The sequence below is a fragment of the Sander vitreus genome, chromosome 24, assembly GCF_031162955.1.
Source record: "Sander vitreus isolate 19-12246 chromosome 24, sanVit1, whole genome shotgun sequence".
Taxonomy (NCBI): domain Eukaryota; kingdom Metazoa; phylum Chordata; class Actinopteri; order Perciformes; family Percidae; genus Sander; species Sander vitreus.
In genome coordinates, this window is record NC_135878.1 from 12,502,829 (window position 1) to 12,527,579 (window position 24,751).

Genomic DNA, 24,751 nt, shown 5'->3' on the forward strand with positions numbered 1-24,751 from the left:
TAACATAAATATAATCTTTATTCAGTTTACACATTTTTAGAGGGTTAGTTCCATAAAATGTAAAAGCCTCTTGTATGAGAAACGTACAAGAGGCCAGGCCACAAATGTAATATCAGGACCAACAGAAAAGTTAACCAACAGGACACAGGCATTTACAGATACATTGTTCATTTTTTTTTTTTTCTATGTCAGTGACCAACGACAAATCCATTGCTGTGAAACTTGTGTCTGCTCTAGGGTTATACTAAAGTATTGGTCAGCTAATATATATCAGGCTAAAATGCTACTATATCATACATACATACATATATACATACATACTGTACATGTCATCCACGTTTAATATGATGGAGACTCTTTCGCAATCCTAAAAACCCGGCAAAAAAAAAATATTTGCCACTGTGTCAGGAACGTAGTTTAAAAGAAAATGTGACTTTGAAGGGTATCAATTCAGTCACAGGTGGCTTCGATACAAAGATACTCAGTCACCTGAAGCCAGACCGGTCTTTCGTGGTTCTCGCTGTCCTGTGCCTAGAGTATTTGTTCAAGTTCTTAGTATACTGTATAAATAAGTGACCAGAGTGGAAATGATGGACCGGTTATTTAGTGGGACTCAAAAAAAAAATCCCTTTCTGTCAATGTCCAACGACTGAAGAGAGAATATCATAGTCAAACAGTTGAACTATGTAGAATGTGTCAGTCCCTCTATTGTGTGGATGTCTATGTAGAAAACAGGGGGCCAGTAGACGCAGCAGTGAAGACGGGGCCAGTGTAGAGTCCTGGTCCATCGACAGGAACCTAGGGTCAAAATGAAGGACATTTGAATACAAGCGGGCATTGAATTAATGTGATATTTCATGATTATCACATGAAAACACATTTACTAAATGTACACCAAGATTTGAAATGATAAGTAACACAATATCTGGTTTAGTAAAGCCATTGGTTGTCAATTTCCCGTCCAGCACCCACGTCGTTTAAACAGCAAATGGACCTTCGCTCATCTGTGCACCCATGGGCGTGCGTGCTGGTCTTACAGGGAGGTGTGTTCAGGTGCATTATTGGCGGTGTTGCTATCTTGAGGCAGCGAAAAGTGATGGTGCCATTGACCAACAAAAACCTGGTCTAACGTCAATAACGCAGCATTTCATCGTTGTTGGGTTTTTTTTAACGCCTGCTTCACCTCGTGGAGTTTTGGTGTCATAGTGCTCGTGCCATATATGGTCTGTCAGTTGATCCATCAGTTTCTTCTCCTGAGAATCTCTTCTTCCCGCTTAGCAAATCCGCCATCGTAATAGCAACGAGCCAAGGTACAAACGCGCCCGGCTTTTAAAGGGAATGGGAGATGACACTCTGTATTTATATTAAACTGCTTGCTCTTGGAACTTACTGCATGGGGAATATCCAAACAGAGACAATACAGGTAAAATGAAGTAAAATAAAATACATTCTGACTACTAGAAAGTTGCCAACTGCTTGGATTATTGTTTTCAGTATTACCTCTCCCAGAGCCTGCAGTGCAACTGTAGCTGCCATGGCCTTGGCGTGTTTCTTATTGGGACTAGCTGTCTGGGGTTGGTAGTCCACACCATTCACTGTGACCTGGAGACGACAAAACGTATGGCTCGATGGTCAAATGTCAGAATTTAACCATCAGATGCAATAAATAAAAACAGCACGTCATTGAGAACAGGGATTAGAATAAGTGAGGAAAGCACACCTCGTGCAGTTATAAAAAGTTAACAGTAGCATGAACGCTTCAACAATTAAGTAGCAGACAGAAAAAAACATCGTAAAATCGCGACGTCTACAACATGAACTGGGACAAAATGCGGTCCAGACAATGCCTCAGTCTTTAAAATACACATTAGCCGAAGAGGGACATACCACCGATTACTATTAAATCTGATATCACAGAATGCAGATAAAGAGATGCAAACACTTTTAACGGCGGAGACAAACCTCAAAAGGTCCAACACGTAACCGGCTAATTAAAAGGAGTAAAGCTGACACGGAATCAAAATGACCCACCTTGAAGAGGAAATTCTTTCGGTGGTCAGGACCACTGTGATGCACCATGACAAAGTCTGGCTGCATTATCCGTCTCTTGTTACACAGCTCAATGAGAGCAGACACCGGGTGCTTCCCTGTGCACAGATAAAAAAAAGGGCAGAATAAGATGAAGGGGCACACGCATATCCTACGGAGATATCCTGAAGTTGATTTCATTAATAGAATATTCATACACTTCATTTAACGTCCACGTTGATCAAGGCTAACGATCAAAATAGTCATTACAACCTTGTGACACCGGCTAATTCTTTGGGTACTGGCTGGGGCCGAACGATTCATCATTTCAACATTAATATCACAAGATAGAAGACTGCAATTTTCAAATAGCAAGAGCCACCTTGTATCATTTTAATAAGAGTGGCATGTCTTTTTTTCTTTGCCAGAGATCGCTACGGTCGGTAGCGGCGAAACAAGCTGCAATGTAAATTAATAGGGCAATTGTCCAGTTTGTATTTACCTTTACAAAAGGTGTTTTGCCACTGACAGGCTCAGATTAATATTCTAAGTGTCTGACAACATTATGGAAAGGGTTTCTAAGGAGGTCGACCTTTCTGTTAAAGAGTAAGATCCTTTTTAAAACATAAAAACGTCCGTGAAATCACGTTCGCTAAACCCACCAGACTCCATGTAAATAAACAGTCATTTTAGCATCGTAAAATGCACTTCATTCAAAGTCGACAGAAACAAAATAAAACTATGAAAAGACGTTTTGGGGTCGTCTCGCCACTTTTCCAACCGTCACAACTCTAGTATTTGGTTGAAATAAACACATAGTTTACCGATTAACATCTGAAAATATGTTGGCTCTATACACGCTAAAAGTATTGCTTTTTTTGAATGGAGTCTGGTGGGTTTAGCGCTAGCGACTTTAGAGCCGTTTCTGGTTAAACGGAAAGCTCTCACAGAGGTTTTAAATAATAATGTTGTCAGACACTTAGAATATTAATCTGAGCCTGTCAGTGGCAAAACGAGCACTTTTGTGAAGGTAAATACAAGCTGGACAATTGCCCTATTAACTTACATTGTAGCTTGTTTCGCCGCTGCCAACTGCAGCGATCTTGCTTAAATATTGGAACAGTGTCAAAGACTGTTGTTCCCATCAGTCACTTAGACGCAAAAACATAGCACCAACAATCACAAGAAAGCACATGTGAGCAGAGCAGATGCAGTTTCTCTGTCAGTAGACGGGGGAAACAGAGAAACACCATGAAAGTATTTGGAAATGAGTCACGGCACATTTGTGTTATGATCATAGACTGTATAAAATAAGTTGACAGATGTGGCCTCCAGGTCGGAAAAGTCAATGCTAAAGTGCCCATCTGTATTCAAGAGCACATTCTTTCAATTTGAGAGCACTTCTCTCATTTTATGTTCAGATTTTGTAATAGTTTCCCTTAAAACCTTGCTGTCGCACTCAAATAGCCACTGCTTGCGCTTGGGTATACTGTGCTTCTGCTCAAACTTTATGCTTGGACTCAGATATGTTGTTGCTTGGACAGATTTCCTGCTCTCAGCTTCAGCCCTTCTCCTCGCACTCTGGCTTCTTCTGTGCGCTCGCGAATCTTCTCCTCTCGGATTACTCCTGCGTAGTGTTGACCAATTAAATTATCCCTGCCCCAAGTACATATGCCAACAACGTGCACAGAATTGTGGACGCACTTTAACCTGCACCCACCAGCAAACGAGAGAAAGCTACGTCCGCAATTACAAGGGTAACGCGAATAACGCAAATAGCATTTGGCGCTAGCGTATAGCCTAGCTTGACGCCTGTAAACTCAACCAAACGGAAAATAAAAGAAAATAAATATAACACACAAAAAAGTACACCACTTTAGTTTGCAACTGGTGACTTTTATTATGAGGCAGACACAGAAGCACAACGTTTGTCACCGCAGTTAGCGCTGACCAGTTTAGTTAGTCTAGTCTAGTTAGCTTAGTCTTTTGATGAAAATGTGTATTATATGTACATAATACTGTTAGTTTTGATCTAGCTTTAGTCAACAAAAACTAAGGACATTTACGTCTAGTTTCCGCCACTCTCGTTTCAGTCATGCATTGTTGCCTTCTAATTATTTTAAGGCAGATGTTGCCATCTTTGTTCTGTACGGTTACCATTGTTTCATGTGTCGTGCTCATCTTTGGCGAGGTGAGTGGAAACGGCACTGCGTACTTGTTCACACACACACACACACACACACACACACACACACACAGGGCCAGATGTACTAACGCCTTTGCGCCCACTTCAGGCATATTTCTTCCGCAACGTGCGCGTAAAAAGCATGGCGAGGTATGTACAAATAGGCCGCACTGAGGTAAAAGGACTGCTTGTCGACGGGAACTGAAAACGAAAGTGTCATGCGGTAAATGCGTAAGCTGATGTATCGCAGCGTGCGCTTTCTGCGGGTTGGCCACGGCGCTGATGACGCCACTTTCGCAAATGTACGTGCATCTGGCCCGCAGTGTCCATGTCACTCTGCTCTGCAGTCATCCAACAGACTGACTCTCCTCAGTCAACACAGTAATCATTATAAACTCAGACTGTTGGAATAGAACCTCTCTTTGCGTTCCTGCTCACCTAGCAGTACAGCAGCTAACCCGCTCCACTGCAGAGCGGCGATTCATTCAGAAGCTGATTTGCTCACTTGTTCACTAATAAAATACTGTTCAGCTGTGTGCGGTTTTAGCGTGAGAGGAGAGGAATGCTGTGATATTGCTTTAGCGACCATCGGGAGAGGACGATTTAGATATAATTGACTAGTAATTGACATTAATCCTTGCTCGTTCCTTCCAAGAGCAACGCGAAAGGCTGCCGACTGAAAGTAACATTGACGCCACGTCCGCAGCACTTGATGTTGCGTTAGCTGACCTTGTTGTTGGCGTGCTGCCTGCGTGATTTCGTAGTTTGTCTCAGCTGTTTTGTGGCTGCTTCTTGTCTTATTCTCAGTGGATTGTGGATTAATTTAGTCCTTACATTTCTTCCAAGACCTGGTAATGTCAGATAACAAATGAGAGACATTTCAGCAGTTGAGGGAACTGTTTTACTAATCAGGAGCTACAGTGCGATTCCACAGATGCCTACAGATGTCGTTGAATAAGACCTTAAAGCATTAAAACGAGTTCACTTGTTCATGGATCCATCTCTCCTGTTATCGTTTAGTTTGTATTTGTTGACGGAAACTGCAATACATTTTGTCTTAGTTCTCAAAGGCCTTTGCTAATCCAACTTGATTCCAATGTCAGGAAATGGAGGGGAAAAAAAACAAAAAAACTCTACAAATGGAGTGAAGTCTGAGGCTAAAGGTTACAGCTAAATCATTTTTTGGTTTATTTTCACTGTGCATGCTGTGACTGTGTTTGCTGTGTATCGTTTACCCATTAGATCCTTGGTTACCACCAGTCCTCCCGTCTGCTTCTGTGGCTTCTCTCCTTCAGCGACTAGTCCTGAAACACAGACATCATCATCACCACCATCTAAAAACACAAATTGTAAGCAATTCCTTTAATAGATAGATCTACCGCCTTTTAATCACTACTAATTTATGAAATATGTTGGATGTTTTTCCATTCGAAAACCCTTTTAACCACTGACATGACCTACGTTTGACGCAACATCTGAGCTGGGCTACATTGGGAGTCAAAAGAACAAGTAACAAGTGAACGCCACGTTATTAAATGCGCGCGCGCGGGGAGTGTGTGTAGAGCGAGAGTTACGGGGATTAGCTGTTGACCACGTTGGGAAATCTGTAGCAGGAAAAGTTAACCCTCTCCTTGACTTCGTGTTGTTTATGGAGAAGGAGAACCCCGGGAAAATGAGTAGGACGGCATGCAGCACTACCAAGCCACGGCCGAGCGGCTCAATCACAGTTGTCGCGGTCTGCGTCAACGCGAAGTGTAGTTGCATTATTTTGAGAGGTGCGTAGGGTCCGTATCACCACGTACCTACGTACGTGCCTACGTACGTACCAAACGGCGTAGGTTTAATAATCATAATCTTTATCACTAGGCTGTTCGGTTCAGTGTCCTGTGGCTTCAGACCTTTGCGATCGACCTTGAAGTCAATTATGATTGGCTCCACGGTGCCCTCGCGGTTCCTCCCTAGGCCCTCTCCTGTCTTCCAGCCCATCTTTCTCATCAGGAACTCCCCGACACCCCCTGATACTGGAGCTGCCCTGAGGAACTGGTCCTAATTGAGACATATAAACAGACACAGTGAGACAGAAGGAAAGAGGAAGAAAGAAAGAAAACAGATTATCAGTGGGAGGTGACATAAGGACCACTTATGCGCGCGTGCACACACACACACACACACACACACACACACACACACAAATGCTAGCCTTGCCAATTGTCATCCTCAAGCATGACATTTGTTTTTTTTGTCAGTGGTATAGCAGCCGACATGCGCAGAAACCTCAATATGTCAAAAGATGCAGGTCTGTGTTTACGTTACAGACCGGCGTACAAGTCTACGCTCATTTCTTGGAACATCTGCCTCAATGATTTTGTATTCGTCCTTGTGTATGTTGCATTTGTGTGCATCTTACCTTCTTCAGCCATGCTTGTGGTCCACTGGTAGAAAGCTCCTCCGAGCTGAGGACCTGGGCTCCAGTCGAACCAGTGAAAAGGCCAGGGACAGTATTGGATTGGGCCCACGCATCCACCTATCAAAACAGGACATTTCCAGTAGATCAGACAAGTCGTAGAGCCAATAGTCTTATTGAGTAGACAGTCTGGAAACATTTAGCAATGAAGTGCTGTACATACAATGAGGGCATGCTACTCCTCCCACTGGGGTGCGTCACTGAGTCATTAAGATACCAAACCGGCGTAGTCTGAGGAAATAACCTAAGTGCGCCCAGGTTAGTACCGGTTCGCCTATGCGACCCTGCATTGCATGCTCTGCTGCAACACGGAAATAGCGCCCTAAGTGTCAGAGAATTGCATTTACTCTAATCTAAAAAAATACTCAGGCGCGCTATATTTTGGTTGAAGGAGGTCATAAACAAGCCATCACTAAGTAGGTGTCCTAGGCTGGCTCTGCTCTTCCATGCTGGAAAAAGTCCAACGTCAGGAGAATCAGGTGCGGCTATCGTCTGGAGTTTCCCTTTCACACATATAGCAAACAACAGGAGATTCTCTGTATCGGACACATTCTCACTTGCCACAACTGGTGTGGTGGCAGACTTAGTCGGGTAAATGTATTCATTATCTACATATGTAATTTTCTAAGTGTCTGTACTAATACTAATTCTTAAAGCATGGGTACTATACCTGCTCTTGTGCCCGGCTGAGCATGCAGATGGCATTGACATCATAGGGGTTCTCAGCCAATCGCCTCTGAGCTTTGATTCTCTCAGTTACAGCCTGAGAAATATCTACCGGCTGCAGAGAGAGAGAGAGAGAGAGAGAGAGAGAGAGAGAGAGAGAGCTTTATTTAAAAATGTCAAAGGCAAAAAGTCAGTTAGTCAGGTATTTGTCGGCACACTCAGGTTTACGAGCAAAGACCTGAGAAAACAACGTTTTTGAATCAGTTACCTCCATCAGTTACCTCCTTGTGAATTACGTTACATTGTCTTATAACTTATCTTATAACTGGATGCGTACATGATGTCATGCGTAAAGTGGAGATATTAGGTGCTTTCCGACCGGATAGCACTTGTACTTTTTAGAGGAAAAGTACACTTCTGAGCAGTTCTAAGAACTACTCTTCCCCCAAAATCTTTTGTTTCCGTTTGCATTCCCACTGGCCAAGTGGCCATATGGAACTGGTAGGAGGGGTAAGGGAGTGACGCAAGCACGGCAACGGTCTTTATAGCGTCGTCACAACAACAACAAAGCAGCATTTCCGTCCCTTCTCGTAGTAATTCACGTAATGTTTTTGCTCAACACAGAGGGGGCTTTATAATACTCGGAACAGACCCCGCCTCTGGCTGCTGCGCTGTGGACGTGTGTGTGTGTGACTGTGTGTGTGTGTGTGTGTGTGTGTGTGTGTGTGTGTGTGTGTGTGTGTGTGTGTGTGTGTGTGTGTGATGGCCGGCGAGCCGCAGGACACGCTTGTGGAGTTTAACTCCGAAAAGACGGTTAACCACAGGTTCCCGTTAATCTTATGATGGACATGTGTTGTGATATTTGAACAAACGATCCGTCAAAGCCTCTTATTTACGAGAGCAGTCTGAGAGCCAAACGGCTTCAAAACAATGCGAGCGTGATGATGCACGATGAGGTTTTTTTTTTCTCTAGTTTAATATTTAGTGCTATTTGTAGCAGAGTTTCTGCTGCAGAATCAGGAACAGTAAACAGTAAAGTTACACATGCAACAAATAGGCCCTTTTACATAATCAGCATTACCTTTTGGGTTCCAGATTATCTGTGTGCTTCTAGACACACCAGTGCATATTACAATTGACATTCATAAATACATACATACGTACATAATGACATAGCACATAGACGGTATACTTTCACTTCTCACCTGCAGTAGTGGGTCAGGAAAAACGCTGTCATTGTCTAGCACACAAACAGGCTGTTCGACGACCTCCGTTGTCCCTGGTGCTGTCTTCGTTTCACCCGATGATGAGGTAGCTGTCGCTGTGGGAACAGTGGTCGCAGCTTTTCTGGAGGCAGCTGCAGCTTTGTCTGATGTTTTGTCGACCGGAACCCATTCTCCGTAGGCCCCCAGTGCCTCGCCCTCCTGGACAGTATAACACGTTACATTACCACGCGCTCATTAAGAAATGACTGTGTGACACATGCAATGGCTACATATATGCCCCTTTGTAAACAGGTAACTTCATTGCTTGTAATTTGGAATGTAGTAACTGGTTGACCAAGAGGACAGCTTTTCTGCCTTCAATTGATTGGTTTCAGTGAGAAAGTCATTTGTAGTTATTTTGCCGTAGTGGTCATTTATAGCACTGCGGTACTGTAAACACCTGCCTCCTATCTACAGCAGGAAATCGACTTTTAAACACCGTTACAAGATCCAAATCTAATGCACATCTATTCAGACCTTCTTACGATGTTGGGATCCTGAAGACACAGGAAACTCCTTGGCCATGCCTGCGTCGCTCCGCACTGCTGGCCGTACTGTGGTGTTCTGGAGCGAGAAGAGTATATAGCATTAATTATTTTTGCTTCAATCCAATGAGTTGCATAAGTACTAAGCTTTAATTAATAAAGGTATTTATTCATTCAATATGGTCACTTAACACTGAGAAAGAAAGCACTAACTGGCTGGCAGGTGGGTTAAAATCATGTCAGGACATCTCAAAGAGAGGCACTATGGTATAATTACACTGCGGGAAATCATAGCAAAAAAACCTTAGCCTTACTTTACCATTGCCATTTAACTCACTGGTGAAAGTTAACCTGACCATAAGTCAAACTACCACAAACAACTTGAAAAAATGGATTACTATTTGTTTACAGCTTCCCTTGTTTCTTTTGGTAGGTATCCATGTATGAATACCTGTAGGTTTTTGAAAAGTTAATATGGAAACATGGCTTTAAGTTTCCATACAAGCATTTTTACGTGAATTATAAAAGTTGGATGGAAGCGACAACATTCAACAAAACTGGCAACTGGCAGCCACGAAACCAGGCTGCAATGTAATCATATAGGGCAAATGTGCATTGTCTATTTAATATTTCTGTTTTGCCTCCGACAGGCTCAGATTGTTATTCTGCATCTGACAACATTATGAGAATGATCCCTACTGAGATAGACCTTTTTTTGTTAATGAGTAAGATCCTTTTTTTGTTTAACCAGAAACAGCTCCGAAATCGCTATCACCAAACCCACCAGACTATTTTGAGACTATATTTTTGCGTGTACAGACACAGCATATTTCCGCATGTAACTGGGTAAATTAAGGGTTCATTTCAACCAAACCAGAGTGGTGATGAACAGCGAAAAATACAAACCAAGATGGCTTTTGAGTTCTGTTTTGTTGTGTGTTTTACGATGATAAAATGACCGTTTATTCAAGTGGAGTCTGGTGGGTTTAGCGATAACGATTTCAGGGATTGACATGTGTGGAACCTTTTGCTCAAGTAGACGCATAATATTCCTTAACCCATCTAATGGAAACTAAACCTAAACTGGCAAAAGAAAATGCGCGTTTTTCATCCACTACCCTACCAGTATGCACATTTTGGAAGTTGAGTGCATCAAGGTAAACGGTCATGTGCCAGAAAACCTTTGCAGAAGAAGTCAAACTCAAAATGTGATGGAAATACGGCATTTATGTTTTTTGTTTTTTTCATGTAATTATTGTGAAATTCCCTTTAAGGGGAATCTAACATTGGAAAAGGGGAAAAATAGGGGTAATAGTAGTGTAATATGTTCAAAATAATAAGGAGGTATTATTTGTTTCATGTTTCCATTATTATGAAATAACAGTTAGGTCATTTCCTTGTTATCTCTCAGTTGTCATGTGAAGTGCTAACCCATAAACGTCAATATAGTATTGCTGGGGTTTACCAGACATTCACAAGGGAGGGAACTCTAATTCACAGCAATGTATCATATAAGGCACGGTGTAGCTCGTGTGTGGATGTTACATTGATGCTGAAGCTGATGGCTTTTTGCTCTCGAAGAGCTGATCCTCCGAAAGGCTTCCCATCATCCTCTTCGTCTGAAACGTGAGGCATTGCCACCGGCAGCTCTCCTTTACTGTCCACAATCATCTTGCATTTCTACAAAGACACACGCGCGGCAAAATCAAAGCTCTGTCTTCAAGGGGGATTGAGTGCATCCTCCGGCCACCTTTTGGGTATTTTTACGAGAACTACACGTCAGTTGCAGATGAGAGATTAGAGAATTGGTTTTGCATTCATTACCATTACAAAGGGTGATTTAAAGGTGCTCCGAGCGATGTTGGGTGACGTCACTTCTTGCTGATGTTCAAAGTGTTTTCAAACACAACGGCGGCTAGCTCGCCCCTCCCTCCTCCTCATCCCGTCCCCTCCCTCTCCCTTTCGCGCACTAACCCCCCCCCCCAACCAACACTCCCAACTCCTTCTTGTCGGTTATTGGCTGGAACGCTGTTTGTTATGTTTGGTGTTGCAGGTTGGCGCAGTTTGTTTTTGTTGCCGTTTGTGGAGCCTGGGCTGTCTACAGAGACCACGGTTGTTGTTTTTTTACAGTGCGTTCAGGGGACAGGCAGCTCGCGGATAGTGAGGAGATGTTTGCTGTACGTGACAAAAAATGTTGTAGCCTAAAAAAAACGCGTGACATCGCTTAGAGCACCTTTAATTGTACATTTGATATCTTTCGAGAGCAGTGAAACTCCAGTAAATACATTGTTCGCACTGTTATGTACCCTTACATCAGTAAACTCCTTAATGCTGATGCTGTTGGCCTGCTTCGCTACTTTCCTCTTCACTTCCTCCAAAGCAGCAGTGTTGGGTTGCGTTGAGACAGGAGGGGGCTTATTGGTAATGGAGGGTAACGGGAGCAATGACGACATGCCCATGTTGGACAATGCCGCTGTCATGGTGGCTGGAAGGAAAATACAGAGAGAGAAGGAGAAAGAGTTAGAGTTAGAAGTTAGATTCAAGTTTGTCAATTGTTCCTCTCAGAAGCTGACCTATATATCAATTTAAAATAGCCAATTTGAACATTGCAATTTCCACAAATGCTTAAGTCTTAGGCTATGATGGCATCATGACACAAACAAATAAAAAAAAACCCTGCCTAGGCATGTCTCGCCCCTCCGACAAATGACTCTCAGGGTGCCTTCCCACCTACCTCGTTTGGTCCGGACTTTCGGACTTTTCAGTTTGAGCCGAACCAAAATGACCGGTGTCTCTGAATAAATGCTGCAGCTCGTCCAAGAAAGCGGCAGTAGCACGGGGAGAGCAGGAGTCAGTTGGGGAAAAAAACTCACCAAAATGTCGACACTAGAGAGAGCATCGTAGGGGAGGATACGAGAGGACGGGGAAAGCCTGCCTACGAACCAATCACTTGCAAGTATCGGGAGACGCGGCTTGCGTATGTGATGACGACGCGTAAAGTTCTTTGGTGCGCTTGCACAACTGCAACGTGAAACCAAAACTAAACTAAAAATCAAATGTATAACCGGATCAAATGTATACGAAAACTTTAAAAAAAACTTGAAATAACAAACACAACGGCTTAAAAAAACACGCACTAACTGTGATTCAATTAGTAGTGAGTGGGTGAGTGGAACATATATGGAATACATTTCTCTATATTCCATTCTATATTGAATAGGCCTATGTATAGTCAAGCCAAATTGGCAAGACTTTCCACCCCATTAGATTTAAGGAGGCTAGTTAATTATTAGTAATAGTGACAATTAGTAACACCTCTCGATGTAGCAGTTACAGAATAACAACAATAGCTACAGCCTCCAAAATGACCATAACGTTGAAGAAACACCTCTCTAAAATAGTTTTGACAAAATTCAGAACCTTTATTAAGGTTAGAATGACCTTAATCATCATTAAATAAGCATCAAGCCTTAACGGAGTACTGTGGTGATGACATTACTGGATAGATGGATGAGACATTGATAGATCAGTAATTTGAGAAAAAAAAAATTAATCATGCGGATAAGAGTCAAAATTATACCAGCCGTCATACTGGCCATAGCAGCATTCATGGCCATGCTGGGCAGAGACAGGGGAAGCACTGTAGACCTCAGGCTGGCAGGGATGGGCATTCCTGCTTTGGCACACATGGCAGCAGCATTGGCCTTGGCGATTTCTAACAACTGGTCCTTATCTGGGGTAAAAGAATAAACAAAAATACAATAAAGGAATCAATTAACTAAATGGATGTGTTGATGCAATACTCGTTTTCACTGAGCTTATGTACAGTGTCGTCGTTTCAAACTCATTTAAATATCTATTCACAAACCACTTTAATTGTTTTTAGACTATATACCTGGCGTTACTGTTTTTTTGGAACGTTTGGCAATTGTTGCAGACGAGCGCGACTAGATAACGATTCTACAAAGGTAACTCGGATTTTACTTTAAAAAAAATACAGATGAAATAAGATGTTATTTTAGAGATATATAAGTAGAGAAATACTTTTAACAACTTTCCTAAAATTCTTAACGCGGTTAGCACAACATCTGTCTGTGTACGCGTATACAATTAACACGTCTTGTTGCTTTGACACAAAATGCGTACCGTTAACACAAGTTTAAAATGCTTGAACTTCTTTTACACACAAGCTCAACCAAGACCAAAACAATGGATTATTACTGACTAATTTACGAATGCTTTTTACACTGTATGTCAGAACAGATCATGTTCTAAACTGTATAGGCTGAAGTCAAAGTGAACAGCCGTTCATGTTGTAAATTGAAAACCAAATGCATCCCCTGCGTTTTATTTCATTGCTACTGAAAAACAACTGATTGACGTTATGCAAATAGATCAATCACAGCCGATTCCCCATCTAGGAAACCCACACAGGTGTTGAGGTTCTTTTAACCGCATGACTATGACTATATGGCAGTACAGAAACGTTTCTGTAATTCCATCAGATGTTTGTGTTTTGTATGACATTGAATGTTCCGGTTGGAAGAGAAGATGTGTTAGGGTTTTTGGGAAGAATTATTTGATTTTGAGACATGTTTGCATTGTTTTGGTAGACACCGTGTATTGTGTTTGTGTATTATTGTATTTTGAAAATTAGTGTTGGAGTTTAGTTTATGATGTGTGATTTTGAGCACAGTTTTTCTTTGCGTGTGGATGTATAAAAGCAGGTGTTGAGTTTGCTCAACTCAGTTAAAGTGCTCATATTATGCTCATTTTCAGGTTCATAATTGTATTTAGAGGTTGTACCAGAATAGGTTTATGTGGTTTAATTTTCAGAGAACACCATATATTTGTTGTACTACATATTGCTGCGGCTCCTCTTTTCACCCTGTGTGTTGAGCTCTTTGTTTTAGCTACAAAGTGAGGCATCTCACTTCTGTACCATCTTTGTTGCACATGCGTAGTAAGTACTGCTAGCTTGTCAGTTGCAGAGCATGAGGGAGTGCCATGCTAGCAGCTAGGCGAGCATTATAACGTGTGTTACAAAGTGACGCACGTTTGTCTCTGAAGTAAAGGCTGGACTACAATAGAGCTGCTTGGAGCAGTTTGTGAACAGTGTTTTCTGTTGGAGATGGTAAGTCCCTTTGGGGTGGACTTTGGGCTTTTTCACTTTGTAAACCTATAACGTGCACAAAAGAGATAAATAACACAATAAAGGACAGGGGAAAAGCTAAAAAGCATAATATAAGCACTTTAAGTGACGGTGGTTTACAGCAACAGTAATACAATTGGTTCACATTCAAATGAGTCATTTCATATTATCTGACCCAGTTCACTGATGCGTTGTGGGCTGTTGCTCGAACTGCAGAGTTTCCGAGCGGGGGATCTATTTTTGCGGAGGATGAGTACAGGGGAGTGACTTGGCTCTCGTTTCCAGCGGTCCCTCTGGCTGTACGTAGCCCTCCTCCGACCCCTCGACACCGACCGTGAGCGCGACCTCCGCGACCGCCGGCCCCCTGACCTGCACGGACAACATCCAGTTCAGTTAATTTGAAATGAAGCAAACCGGCACCAACTTTTGCGGACATCAACGTCTCCTGAATAATGTGTCTTGGAGTCACCCAGGCAGTCATTAGGGACAGTGCACTTATACTCCTTTCATAACATTTAACCCAAGTTGGACCAATTAAAATGAAACAGCTATCACAGGCAGTGTAATAAGCGGTTGTCAACTTATTTTTTAATTTTTTCCTTTGTCTTTAATGGCCACAGTTAAAAGCTGAAATAAACAACAGGATTAAAAAATGAATAAAACAATACGCTGACAAAACATGCAAAGAAATAGTAAATGATTTAAAAGCAACTTGCATGAAAAGCTAAACAAAGAAGTTACGAAATGACGGTTCTCACATCGAATTCCTGGCCAAGCCAGTGTTGTTTATGGTTGCACTGCCGCTGCGCTAAGCTAAATTCTAAAAGAGGGAAAGTTGCCAATTTTCCACCCTTCTGAAGTCATTCAGTGAAGTTTCACCGGTGGGTAAACACGGACCTCCGGGTACTGGCGCTGTTCATCTGCATGTACAACAGTACAGAAATTTGGCAAGCTTTTCCTTAAGTTACGAGCTAACGATAGTGGTAGCTAGCTACAGCTATTTTGGTTGGCAGAACGCTTTTATGGCGACCAAGATTTTCCCGTTAACTTTGATGAAGTGAAAACAGGGTCAAGGTTTAAGACGAAAACAAGGACAACACCCAAAAGCAAGTTCACAGCTATTTGAATGTACACAGTGCAATCAATACGCATTACTAAGCCTCTGTCCCGATTGACAGGTTGGCGTGTAGCCGCATCCTAAAGCCTCCGCTGCGTTATCGTCACTTTTAAAATAAATGGGACTTATTACTTAATTAATCCTCCGTGTCCTCCACTGCTACTAGCAACTGTGTGGAGGAGGGGTGGGGGGTGGTGCATGATCACGGAAGGCTTGTATCATGTGGATACTTAGAATTCCTCATGGGGCAGACAGTAACTACGCACTATAGCTTTAACCCAATCTTAATCTTACTTTTTAACCTAATCTCACTTTACTTGAACTTAACTTTTGGACTTCTTGCAGTGTAGCTACTGTATATTACTTTTATACACGTATTGACTAGCTCTTTTCTCACTCTTATTTCTACCTTAAATCTGACTGTGAGCAGCTCCAACTGAACAATTTCCCTGAGGGGATCAATTAAGTATTCTTATTCTGACTTTTAATAATGCACCAGGTCAAAGGGAACCTGACAATTGTAGACTCTCGTTCATATCCAAGCTAAATTGGTCTCGCAACTGAAATATCCCAAATCGACATTGAATCGGAAATCTAATCTAAATCGGGAAATCTGTGGCGATACCCAGCCCTAATCGAAGAAGATTTAAAATTAGTTATTGAGACCATTAACTGATTATGAAAGCATTTATTCAGGTCATAAATCAGGTGAGAAGTAGGGTCGTTTTCCCAGTAGTCTGTATCCTTCGCGTTCCACTTCCGGAATGCTCTGGTGCTGCAGGAAATTCCGCCAGACGCCTTTGTTTTCAGGATTTAGTCACTTCCGCATGGGCTTCACTTTTCAGACCCGGAAGCTTTGTCCATTATTTTTTACAGTCTATGTCGTGGACACTTTCCCAGTAAGTCCCCAAGTATCCACCGCATCAATTGGTATAGTTGCGAGGCTGTCAGCTATGTCTGCCTGGTACACTCGGTTAGTAGATTGGCCAATTCAAACCCCCCCGGAAAAAAGGAGCTGAAACCGAAATTTGCTAGTGCCAATAAGCGACTCCAATAAAAGGCACTTGGTGGTTGCACGTGTTGCCCCAGGAGTTGGTTGCATAGCCTTTTTGTTTTACCAAATTAATTTAAATGAAAAGATCAATGCTTTTTTTTTTAACAGCTTAACTGATTAATTGAATGTGAGACCATATTTATATAATAATAATCCATTTTTGGTTAATTTAGCTATAACGTCACGTGGATAAAGGAGATCCTAATACAGAAGACACCCAATCACTTTACCTCGACCGTGACCTCTTCTTCTTTAAAGGACTCCTGGATCTAGATCCCCTCCTGTGGCTCCTACATGGTGACTTCGATCTTTTCTGCCTCTTTGATGACTTTGCTTCTTTTTTCCTCTGCGGGGACTTGGATGGTTTCCTCTTCATCTTTGCTGGTGATTTAGCATTAGTGTCGGATGTACTCGGGTACGTTGATGCCTTAAGCTGAGGCAAGCTGAGCTCAGTGGTCTGGTCAGGTTCAGTAGATGTGGACTGGCTCAGCATGGAGTGGGCTGCGCCAGAACCTGCAGATTTAGCATTAAGCCCCAAAACACATTAATTAGACACTTTGAATAACTGTACAGACATATTTTAAAATGCGTGTCTATGTGTAAGGTAAAGGGTTGACATGAAGGTACAAAGTTAGTTACAAAATGATTACTTTGCTTCAACAAGAACAAGAACTATATTGTAACTTTGACATCTCGTCCTGAAACTCCCAAAATATTGACCTTTATCTTAATGGTGTTGCGCCGAAAGCAACAAAAGAAATCGTCATCCGTTAGCGGCTAGGCTAATGTGCAATGGTAAACACAGCAGCTGTAACGTTAATGTGTCTACCTCAGCTGAGAACGGAGAAATGTCTTTGCCTTTCCTACCGTGCATCACGGTAGGAAAGGCAAAGACGTTTCTCCGATACAACATTACACAGGTAGGCTACTCTCGCATATACGTAGGCCTAATAGTCAACACGAATGGAATGTTATTATGTGTCATGGAATATTGCGCTCCCCAACTCGCGAAAATCGCGAGAATCAGTGAATCCATGTCATTAGACACAACGTACACACATGTGCAGGCCAATGGTTTTTTTTTCTTTTTTCAAAATCTTGATATATAATGATGTTCTAAATATTGATCAAAAATAATCCTGATTATGATTTTGGCCATAATCGTGCAGCCCTACATACATTATTGAAAGCGTAGGCGCACTAGTGCAATGTCGTCAAATAGGTCCTACCTAGTTTTTGTGTTGCGTCATCTGCTTTCTCTTCTTTGTTCTCTGGTGGCTTTTCCATCTGGTCAGGGCTCTGCAGCTCTGCGCTTGATTCTGCCAGCTCCTGTGCTTTGATGTTACTTCGGGTGGGGCCGGGGGCCAGCTCAGGTGGCTCGAGGCCTTTTAAAGGACATTGGGTGGACTGGATAGATTCATCCAAAGCTCCCCTCTTCTCTGAAGAGCTACCAGCAGCCGCATCAGCCAGATCATTGCAGGTTAAAGCAAAATTACAAAGAGGAAAAAGGAAAGATTATGATGAAGACCTCTGTTGATGTACAATGTAAGCAGCCAGAACGCTGCTTTTTTCCCCCCTCACGGTATTTACATTATTATGTACGTGTCAATGTGTGTTGTGCCGTTATACAGTTATTGGGGGCAAAATATCCTAATAGTACCAGTTGGTGAGTGACCTAAGGATTCACAACCAACTTTAGTTTCCACCAGATTAAATATATGTGAGATACAGTACAGCCTTTGGTATGTCACTGACTTTGGTATGTTTTTTTTCATACCTGGACCTAGTCCTGTGGCGCTGTGTGCTGGATAGGGAGCGAGTCCTAGATCTTCGGTGGCGGTCTCTAGACCGAGAGTTCCTCCTTACTGAACAGGAATGTGAATAGGAATGTGACCGTGAACGGGAACGAAACCTCCTCCTGCCATGTCTTTCTTCATCTCCTCTTCCTTTGATGGAGCTGTCCTGTTTAGAAAGCGACAAAGAAAGAAATGCGTCATTTTATCGTTTTTTTTTTTATGTCATTGAGTGGCATGTGACATCATCTCATCAGCGTACGTGATGTTGTTTGCATTCGTCACGTTATGAGGACAGGGGTCTGTCCACAAAGTCACCTTCCATCAAAAAGATGGACCCCACGAGGACAGCGGTAGGACTTGGCTTTAAGGTTAAGGTTGGGTCTAAGCATGTAGTGGTTACATTTAAGGTTAGTTAAATGTCCCTAACCTAACTGACAGTGAATGCAAATCCGACTAGGTTCTCGAATCGGGACCTTGTGAATCGGAATATAATCGATTCAGGAAATTATTGCCGATGCATACGTAGGCCTACGCTGCACGATTTGATTCTCTTCAAAAAAGTAAACGGACGCAGAATTAGCTTTCGGCGTCAATTTAAGGTTAGCGATGCTGACTCAGTGGTGAGTTTTATGTTAGTTCCATTTGTACTCGGAAGTCGGAATTTCCAGGGTCAACGTCGGAAACGCGCACCCTGAAGTCGGAGCACCTCACCGTACCCCGAGCAAGCCTCAAAATCCAATATGGCTGCCCCGTGCATCAACAGTAGTGAAAGCTGTAGCGATGTACAGTTTATTAGCACATCTGTCTTATTTGCGTATCATCGAATCGAGTCGTACGCACTCAAATCGGTTGTCCAACTTCTACCTGTGGACATGTTGCTACGCCGTTTGTATGCACAAAAAAACAGCCTAATGCGTTGTTAACAACTGGTATTGCTAACCATGGCTAAATCCGACTTGTTTAAATGTAACGCGGCCAATTGTGGTGCGACGTCACACACGGCTCCGGCTTCTGAGTTCCTAAGTAAATGGAACGCACTATTACGTTGGGTGACATGACAGTCGACGTTGCGCCTTAAGTAGCAACCTTCAACGACCGCCCAGAAAGTCGAGCGATGGCCTAGCTCTATGCAATTTAGAAGGAAACATATTGGTTCTATGCAAGGTTCTAAATCATAACTTTGGTGTACAAAAAGATTCCTTAACAGTCCAAACCAACAGTCTAATCAGCTTACAGGCTCGATCATTAAAACATGGAAATAGACACATATGGAATGAGACACAGCAAGAGTAGCCTTCAAATTACAGTATACGTGTGACCGTCTTGGATCAGTCACTAGCAATACCCCAATTCATTTTCCCCCTACTAATATTTTAAGGACATAAGGACATTAAGGACTTATCAAGACAGCATGCTTTGACTGTTTCCCAGTTAGATTTTTTTTGGTGCATTTACCTGTTTTGGGATGATATCGGGAAGCTCCTCTCGTCGCCTTGGCAATAAGCTTTGACCACAACTACTATCCCTCTGCTTTGACACGAACTCTGAGTCGGACTCCGATGAGTTCTCCTCACCTTTCCTCCTCCTCATCCTCTTCTTCTTCTTCTTCTTCTTCCTCTTCGCTTTTGAACGCCGCTTGTGGCATCTGGACTTGCTCTCGTTATCCTCACCTGGACACACAGTTCAGCAGCTCTGTGCCAGTATAGCATGTATGTACAACAGTAATTACTGTATAATATGGTTTTGGAGTCTTGGTTCAGTAGGTAAAAAAAAAATAAAAAATCCTATACTATATCCTGACAGTAGCAGATGATAGTCTGTAAAAACAATCGTGTTCCTCTGCCTCCCCCAAAATGCTCAGGATGATATTTGCGAGATTCCGCCGCACGCAAAGATAAACAACAAATCAGAGCCGAGGAGTCTCTAACGCGGTGTCAATGACTAATGACGAACGGCTATCAAACGGTCTAGCGCTGCCTGTCTAAACTAGAAAGCGCTGATCAAATATAAAATCAAGAAAAACATATTTCATTGTACCGTTTAGCAGTAAAATGAGAAAGTTTGTGACCAAGTGAAGCCAAAAACAAGCACCGCCTACAGGCCGACCAGCCAGAGTAGACACTCTGATTTTAGAGCTGAATACACTACACTAAAACGTGTTTCTTAAAGGACAAAAAAAAATAGGAGGCAAGAAATAGCCAATGCAGTAACAGGATCTTGATTTATATTTGATCAGCGTTGCCTAGTTCGACCACAGCTCAAGAGCAGTAACTGACATGGCGTCATTGACTCCTCAGCTCCGATTGGTTGTTTTCCTAACGCCACGGGGAGCACCCGGAGAAGGCAGAGATTTTTTTCATAGATTATCTGATTCACGTGGGATACATACTGTCAGGATATTGTGACAGTTTGAGCAAATATGTTTGTTTATTATTTTTAAAGTAACCAACTGTAGCTTTAAGTATGGGGATATAGCCAGCGAAGACGCACGTCAGCCACAATAAAATAAATGACCGAAAACATGCTGGCAAAGACACTGTTCTTAGGAGAAAACTGCATAAGGCTACATGGTGATATGATGCATCACTGTATCGCATTCATCATAAGAAAACCTTCGATACTTTGGTACACTTTGACGTGACTTTAGTACAGTAGTATTCCGTGACGGCACCTGTACTTTCACTAATAGAAACAAATGCGCTGATCAACACATTGTTGTATGAAGGATGCTATTCAAATAATTAGAGATGGTCCGATACCATTTTTTTGCTTCCCGATACCGATTCCGATACCTGAACTTGCGTATCGGCCGATACCGAGTACCGAGCCGATACTAGTGTGTCATATATTTTATTATGTTTTAAGAACTGTATACTATCCCTGTATGGATGTGATATGATTTCTATGTCAGTCTGACATTTGTTGTCAGTCTGGCTCAGGTTAAACTCTTTGTGAAACATGAACGCCACAGAACGTTCTTTTATTATCCAGTTTGACAGTCAGTTATAACGGAAAAAGAACATAAATGAACTACTTTAACTTACTTTATTACGTGGTATCGGATCGGTGCATAAACTCCAGTACTTCCCGATACCAGCGTTTTAGGCAGTATCGGAGCCGATACCGATACTGGTATCGGAACATCGCTACAAATAATAAGAGACGGACTTACCTTGCTCCTTATTCGCCTCCGTTGGCGTTCTTCTTCTGTGAAGCAAAGATCAACGTAGAGTTAGGCAAATTCAAAAAGCGGGTGCCAAAGGTAAAGGCACAGGAACCCTTTTTTTGTTGTTGTTGTTGTTGTATTTGTATTGCCTGTCCAGCCCCAGATGCTTTCAAAGAACCACAGGATCTTCTTTGGGGCTTTGGGCATTCAAAATCATAGATGTTCAACAATTTGCATGTACATTGTACATTAGAGCCTGATTAGTATATGTCGACCGATAAGAAACAAGACATATTTGAGGTTACTAAGAAACAGTGCATTAAATAGCTTGTCTACTAGAAAGCACTAGTTCAGATGTTAGGGCTCTTATAGTTAGGTTTGGCTCAGGTTTGCCTTGGACCAGCCTTTAGTTCTTCTGCTCCTCCCGCCTCCTTTCTCTCGCCGTCTGTACGCATTCATATCCCACTGACGCATGCTACTAACTTAGCTTTGTCCCCAAAGTCCTTGTGCTTTTTCTGTTTTTTTGCCTCACAGGTTTCAACAGTATTACCATCGCCACCATCACCGATGTTAATTTCAGAGCTGCCATCACCCTTATGGCAATCAAAGTACAAAACAAAAAGAGGGAAAAAAAAAGCGAGTATATTGGCGACTATGGCGTTTTTCCATTACATGGTACCTGCTCGACTCGCCTCGACTCTACTCGCCTCGACACACTGTGCGTCCGTTTTCCGTTGCAGATGTTAGTACCGCCTCAGCGTGGCTGGTCGTTATATGCCGGCTCGACGCAAACACCAGCGCACTTATAAGTATAAACATCAGGCCACTTGAGCTTGTTTTACAGTCCTGTGGAGGCTCCACGCAGAGCTTTCGCTGCATACTATGTAAGTGGCCTGATGTTTATACTTGTGCGCTGGTGCATGCGTCGAGCTGGCCGTGTGTGTGTGTGTGTGTGTACGTAGGCTACGGCGAAAGCTCTGCCTGGAGCCTCGGCAGAACTGTAAAGCAAGCTCGCCTCAGCTCGCTTGGAACCTCGACTGAGGTGGTACTTAAAAAAAAGTACCTGTTAGCAGGTACCGGGTATACAAGGATTTTCAGCCCCAATCCTGATGCGTGTGCTTTAACTTTTGGGTGTCTGCTGACAAGTCTGATCTGACACTTTATTTACCTAACTGTTGATTAAATATGTAGGCCTATCTGACATCGACAGACAGCTCTTGCCTACCAACATTAGAAAACTTTCATTTTCACACATCTACTTTACCAAATAAGAAAGGTCCGGGAGGAAAAGTACTGAATTTATAAACTTAAATGATTGATATAGGATATGATGGTATGATATATGAATAAAAAGGTATGGTTGTGACTCCTAAAAATGATGATTTCACTTGATCAGCTGGAATGACGACATATCACTCTGTTGATCAGAAGACCTCCGGCTGACTGATACTGGCTTGCAGATAGAACTTTAACCAGACAGACCGTCAAGCTTAATTTAAGCCCGTTATCAACTTACTCACACATTAAATGTTAATTACCGCTGGTATGGCCTGCTGTGCCAGCGATTAGTGTCCGCTCAAAAAGTGCGTATGTACAGGGATCTTTGATAGTAAGAGAGAGAGACGAGATAGCAGCTTCATTAGCAACCAAGCTTAGCGAATCCCTGCATTTTGCCAACGTTTGTGTCGGAACGTAGAGCCGGAAATGATTGCGATAAAGGATAATATTGTCGCTCTGAGACCATTTTCATCTAATATAATGACAATGGCATAATAACGCAGGTTAAGTCACTAGTTGAAATGACGTGGGCTACTTTCTGTTATCCGTTTAGTCATGGTACTATGGAAGCGTAACAACAGTTTTATTAAATAGTTTGAATGAGACCATTTTGTATTCACAGTATTACCTTGGCTGTTGTTTGGTTCCTCCCTCCAATTCTGCCCCAGACTCCGAACTGCTCTTCTTCTCCTCCTCCTCCTCCTCCTCCTCCTCTCGGTTTCTCCTCTTCTTCTTGCTTTTGTGTTTTTTGTGCTTCTTTTGTTTCTTCTGTGAACCACTGCCCCTTAAGTCATCCTGTTTGTCTACCTCCGAAGTGGCTTTTTCTGCTCCAACCATTTCAACGCCGTTACCCTCTCCTTCGGCAGCACTGATGGACACAGACGCAAAAAGAGACATTACTATTAAGTCACATTTGTTATTCCAACTGACAAGAAACCTGAGCTTTAATATAAAAAAATAAAATAAAGAGGAACTGTCCCATGAAGCGCGAAGAGTTACTTCAATACATTTGCTGTTGCTATTCTTCAGGAACTAAAGGGGTTAATGACTGTATCGTAAGCAGGGTTGGGCATCGTTCTGATTTGAACAATTCTGATTCCAAATTCCGATTCTTCCCTTCCATTCCGATTCTTTGAGGGGTGGAGTTGAAACGGGTACGAAAAAATGCCTATTTTCACAAATAAGAGGAAAGCTTTATTTTTGATTCAATGGTGGTTTGCAGTTTATAGGGCTTTTTCAACGTAAAATAAAGCCAGACTAGAGCGCTGCTTACTGAGCTCCAAGGCTGCAACACAACAAGCGCCTGGCCGCTTCGGAAACCCCCCAAAAAATTGAGCACGTTATATTGGGAAGCGATGATCGGATTTGAAACCAAATCCTCCAAACGATTCCAAACGATTCCAAACAAGAACCGATGGAATCGTCATTTCTGAAACGATTCCGAGTAGGAATCGGTTCTCCATGCCCAATCCTAATTGTAAGTGTGCTTGGAGACATCTCTGATCCGAAAGATCAGAAGCATAACGTCACGCCAATCGTTCAGTATGCGTTCCTTCCTCATAAAGCGAGCAAGTGGTGAGACATACTGTTATTCGACGCAAACTATCGTTGTTGCAACAGTAAAAACAGGAGCGCTTTACCTGCTTAATGAACCAACTACTTTCAATCGGGAGTTAACGTAACGTTACACCCCACCAGCCCTTAACATAGTTACTTAGTTATCCCAACATTTAAATGTATAAATATGGAGCTATGCAATTAGCTTGAACGTTAAATCTGGTAACCAGACGGCGACCCGTCGCTGTAACGTTAGCTGCAAGACGGTCATGTTTGTTCCGTACTATTCACCTAGCTAGCTGATTGTAATTTCAGTATCACTGCAACGAAAACAAAACACAACATTGACATACGTTTTGTCTTCATTCTGGTCTTCAATTTCTCTGATTTTATTCAATATAAAATCTTGGAAAATTTGCTCTATGTTGGCCGCCATGTTTGAGTGTGCGTCTCATCGCAGGTCCGGGTAGGAACTGTTGTGTCCTCTGCTATGTTCCGGCTGTCAATCTGTTTCCCCCTTTTCGTGTAGCGCTGCCCT

The 24,751-nt window shown here is 42.5% G+C and overlaps 1 protein-coding gene across 6 annotated transcripts; it reads right to left on the bottom strand.

Annotated features, from left to right (window-relative positions):
* Nucleotides 1-24,675, bottom strand: sonb (SON DNA and RNA binding protein b). 6 transcript variants are annotated; one of them, XM_078243687.1, is made up of 20 exons: nucleotides 24,567-24,675; nucleotides 23,285-23,524; nucleotides 21,385-21,419; nucleotides 19,668-19,882; nucleotides 18,194-18,378; nucleotides 17,646-17,863; nucleotides 16,647-16,929; nucleotides 14,421-14,614; nucleotides 12,686-12,826; nucleotides 11,406-11,578; nucleotides 10,639-10,773; nucleotides 9,086-9,172; nucleotides 8,549-8,767; nucleotides 7,348-7,458; nucleotides 6,621-6,737; nucleotides 6,112-6,259; nucleotides 5,449-5,517; nucleotides 2,032-2,147; nucleotides 1,501-1,602; nucleotides 1-798 (listed from the first exon to the last, which is right to left on the bottom strand). In XM_078243687.1, the coding sequence occupies exons 1-20, from the start codon at nucleotides 24,647-24,649 to the stop codon at nucleotides 721-723; spliced, it is 2,949 nt and encodes a 982-aa protein (XP_078099813.1). In that variant the 5' UTR covers nucleotides 24,650-24,675; the 3' UTR covers nucleotides 1-720. The 6 variants fall into 6 exon arrangements, 5 of the variants coding, with proteins under 5 accessions (XP_078099813.1, XP_078099812.1, XP_078099814.1 ...); XM_078243686.1 differs by having other exon boundaries at nucleotides 12,674-12,826; XM_078243688.1 differs by lacking the exon at nucleotides 24,567-24,675 and adding an exon at nucleotides 24,297-24,356 and having other exon boundaries at nucleotides 12,674-12,826.
* Nucleotides 24,676-24,751: the final 76 nt, after the last annotated feature.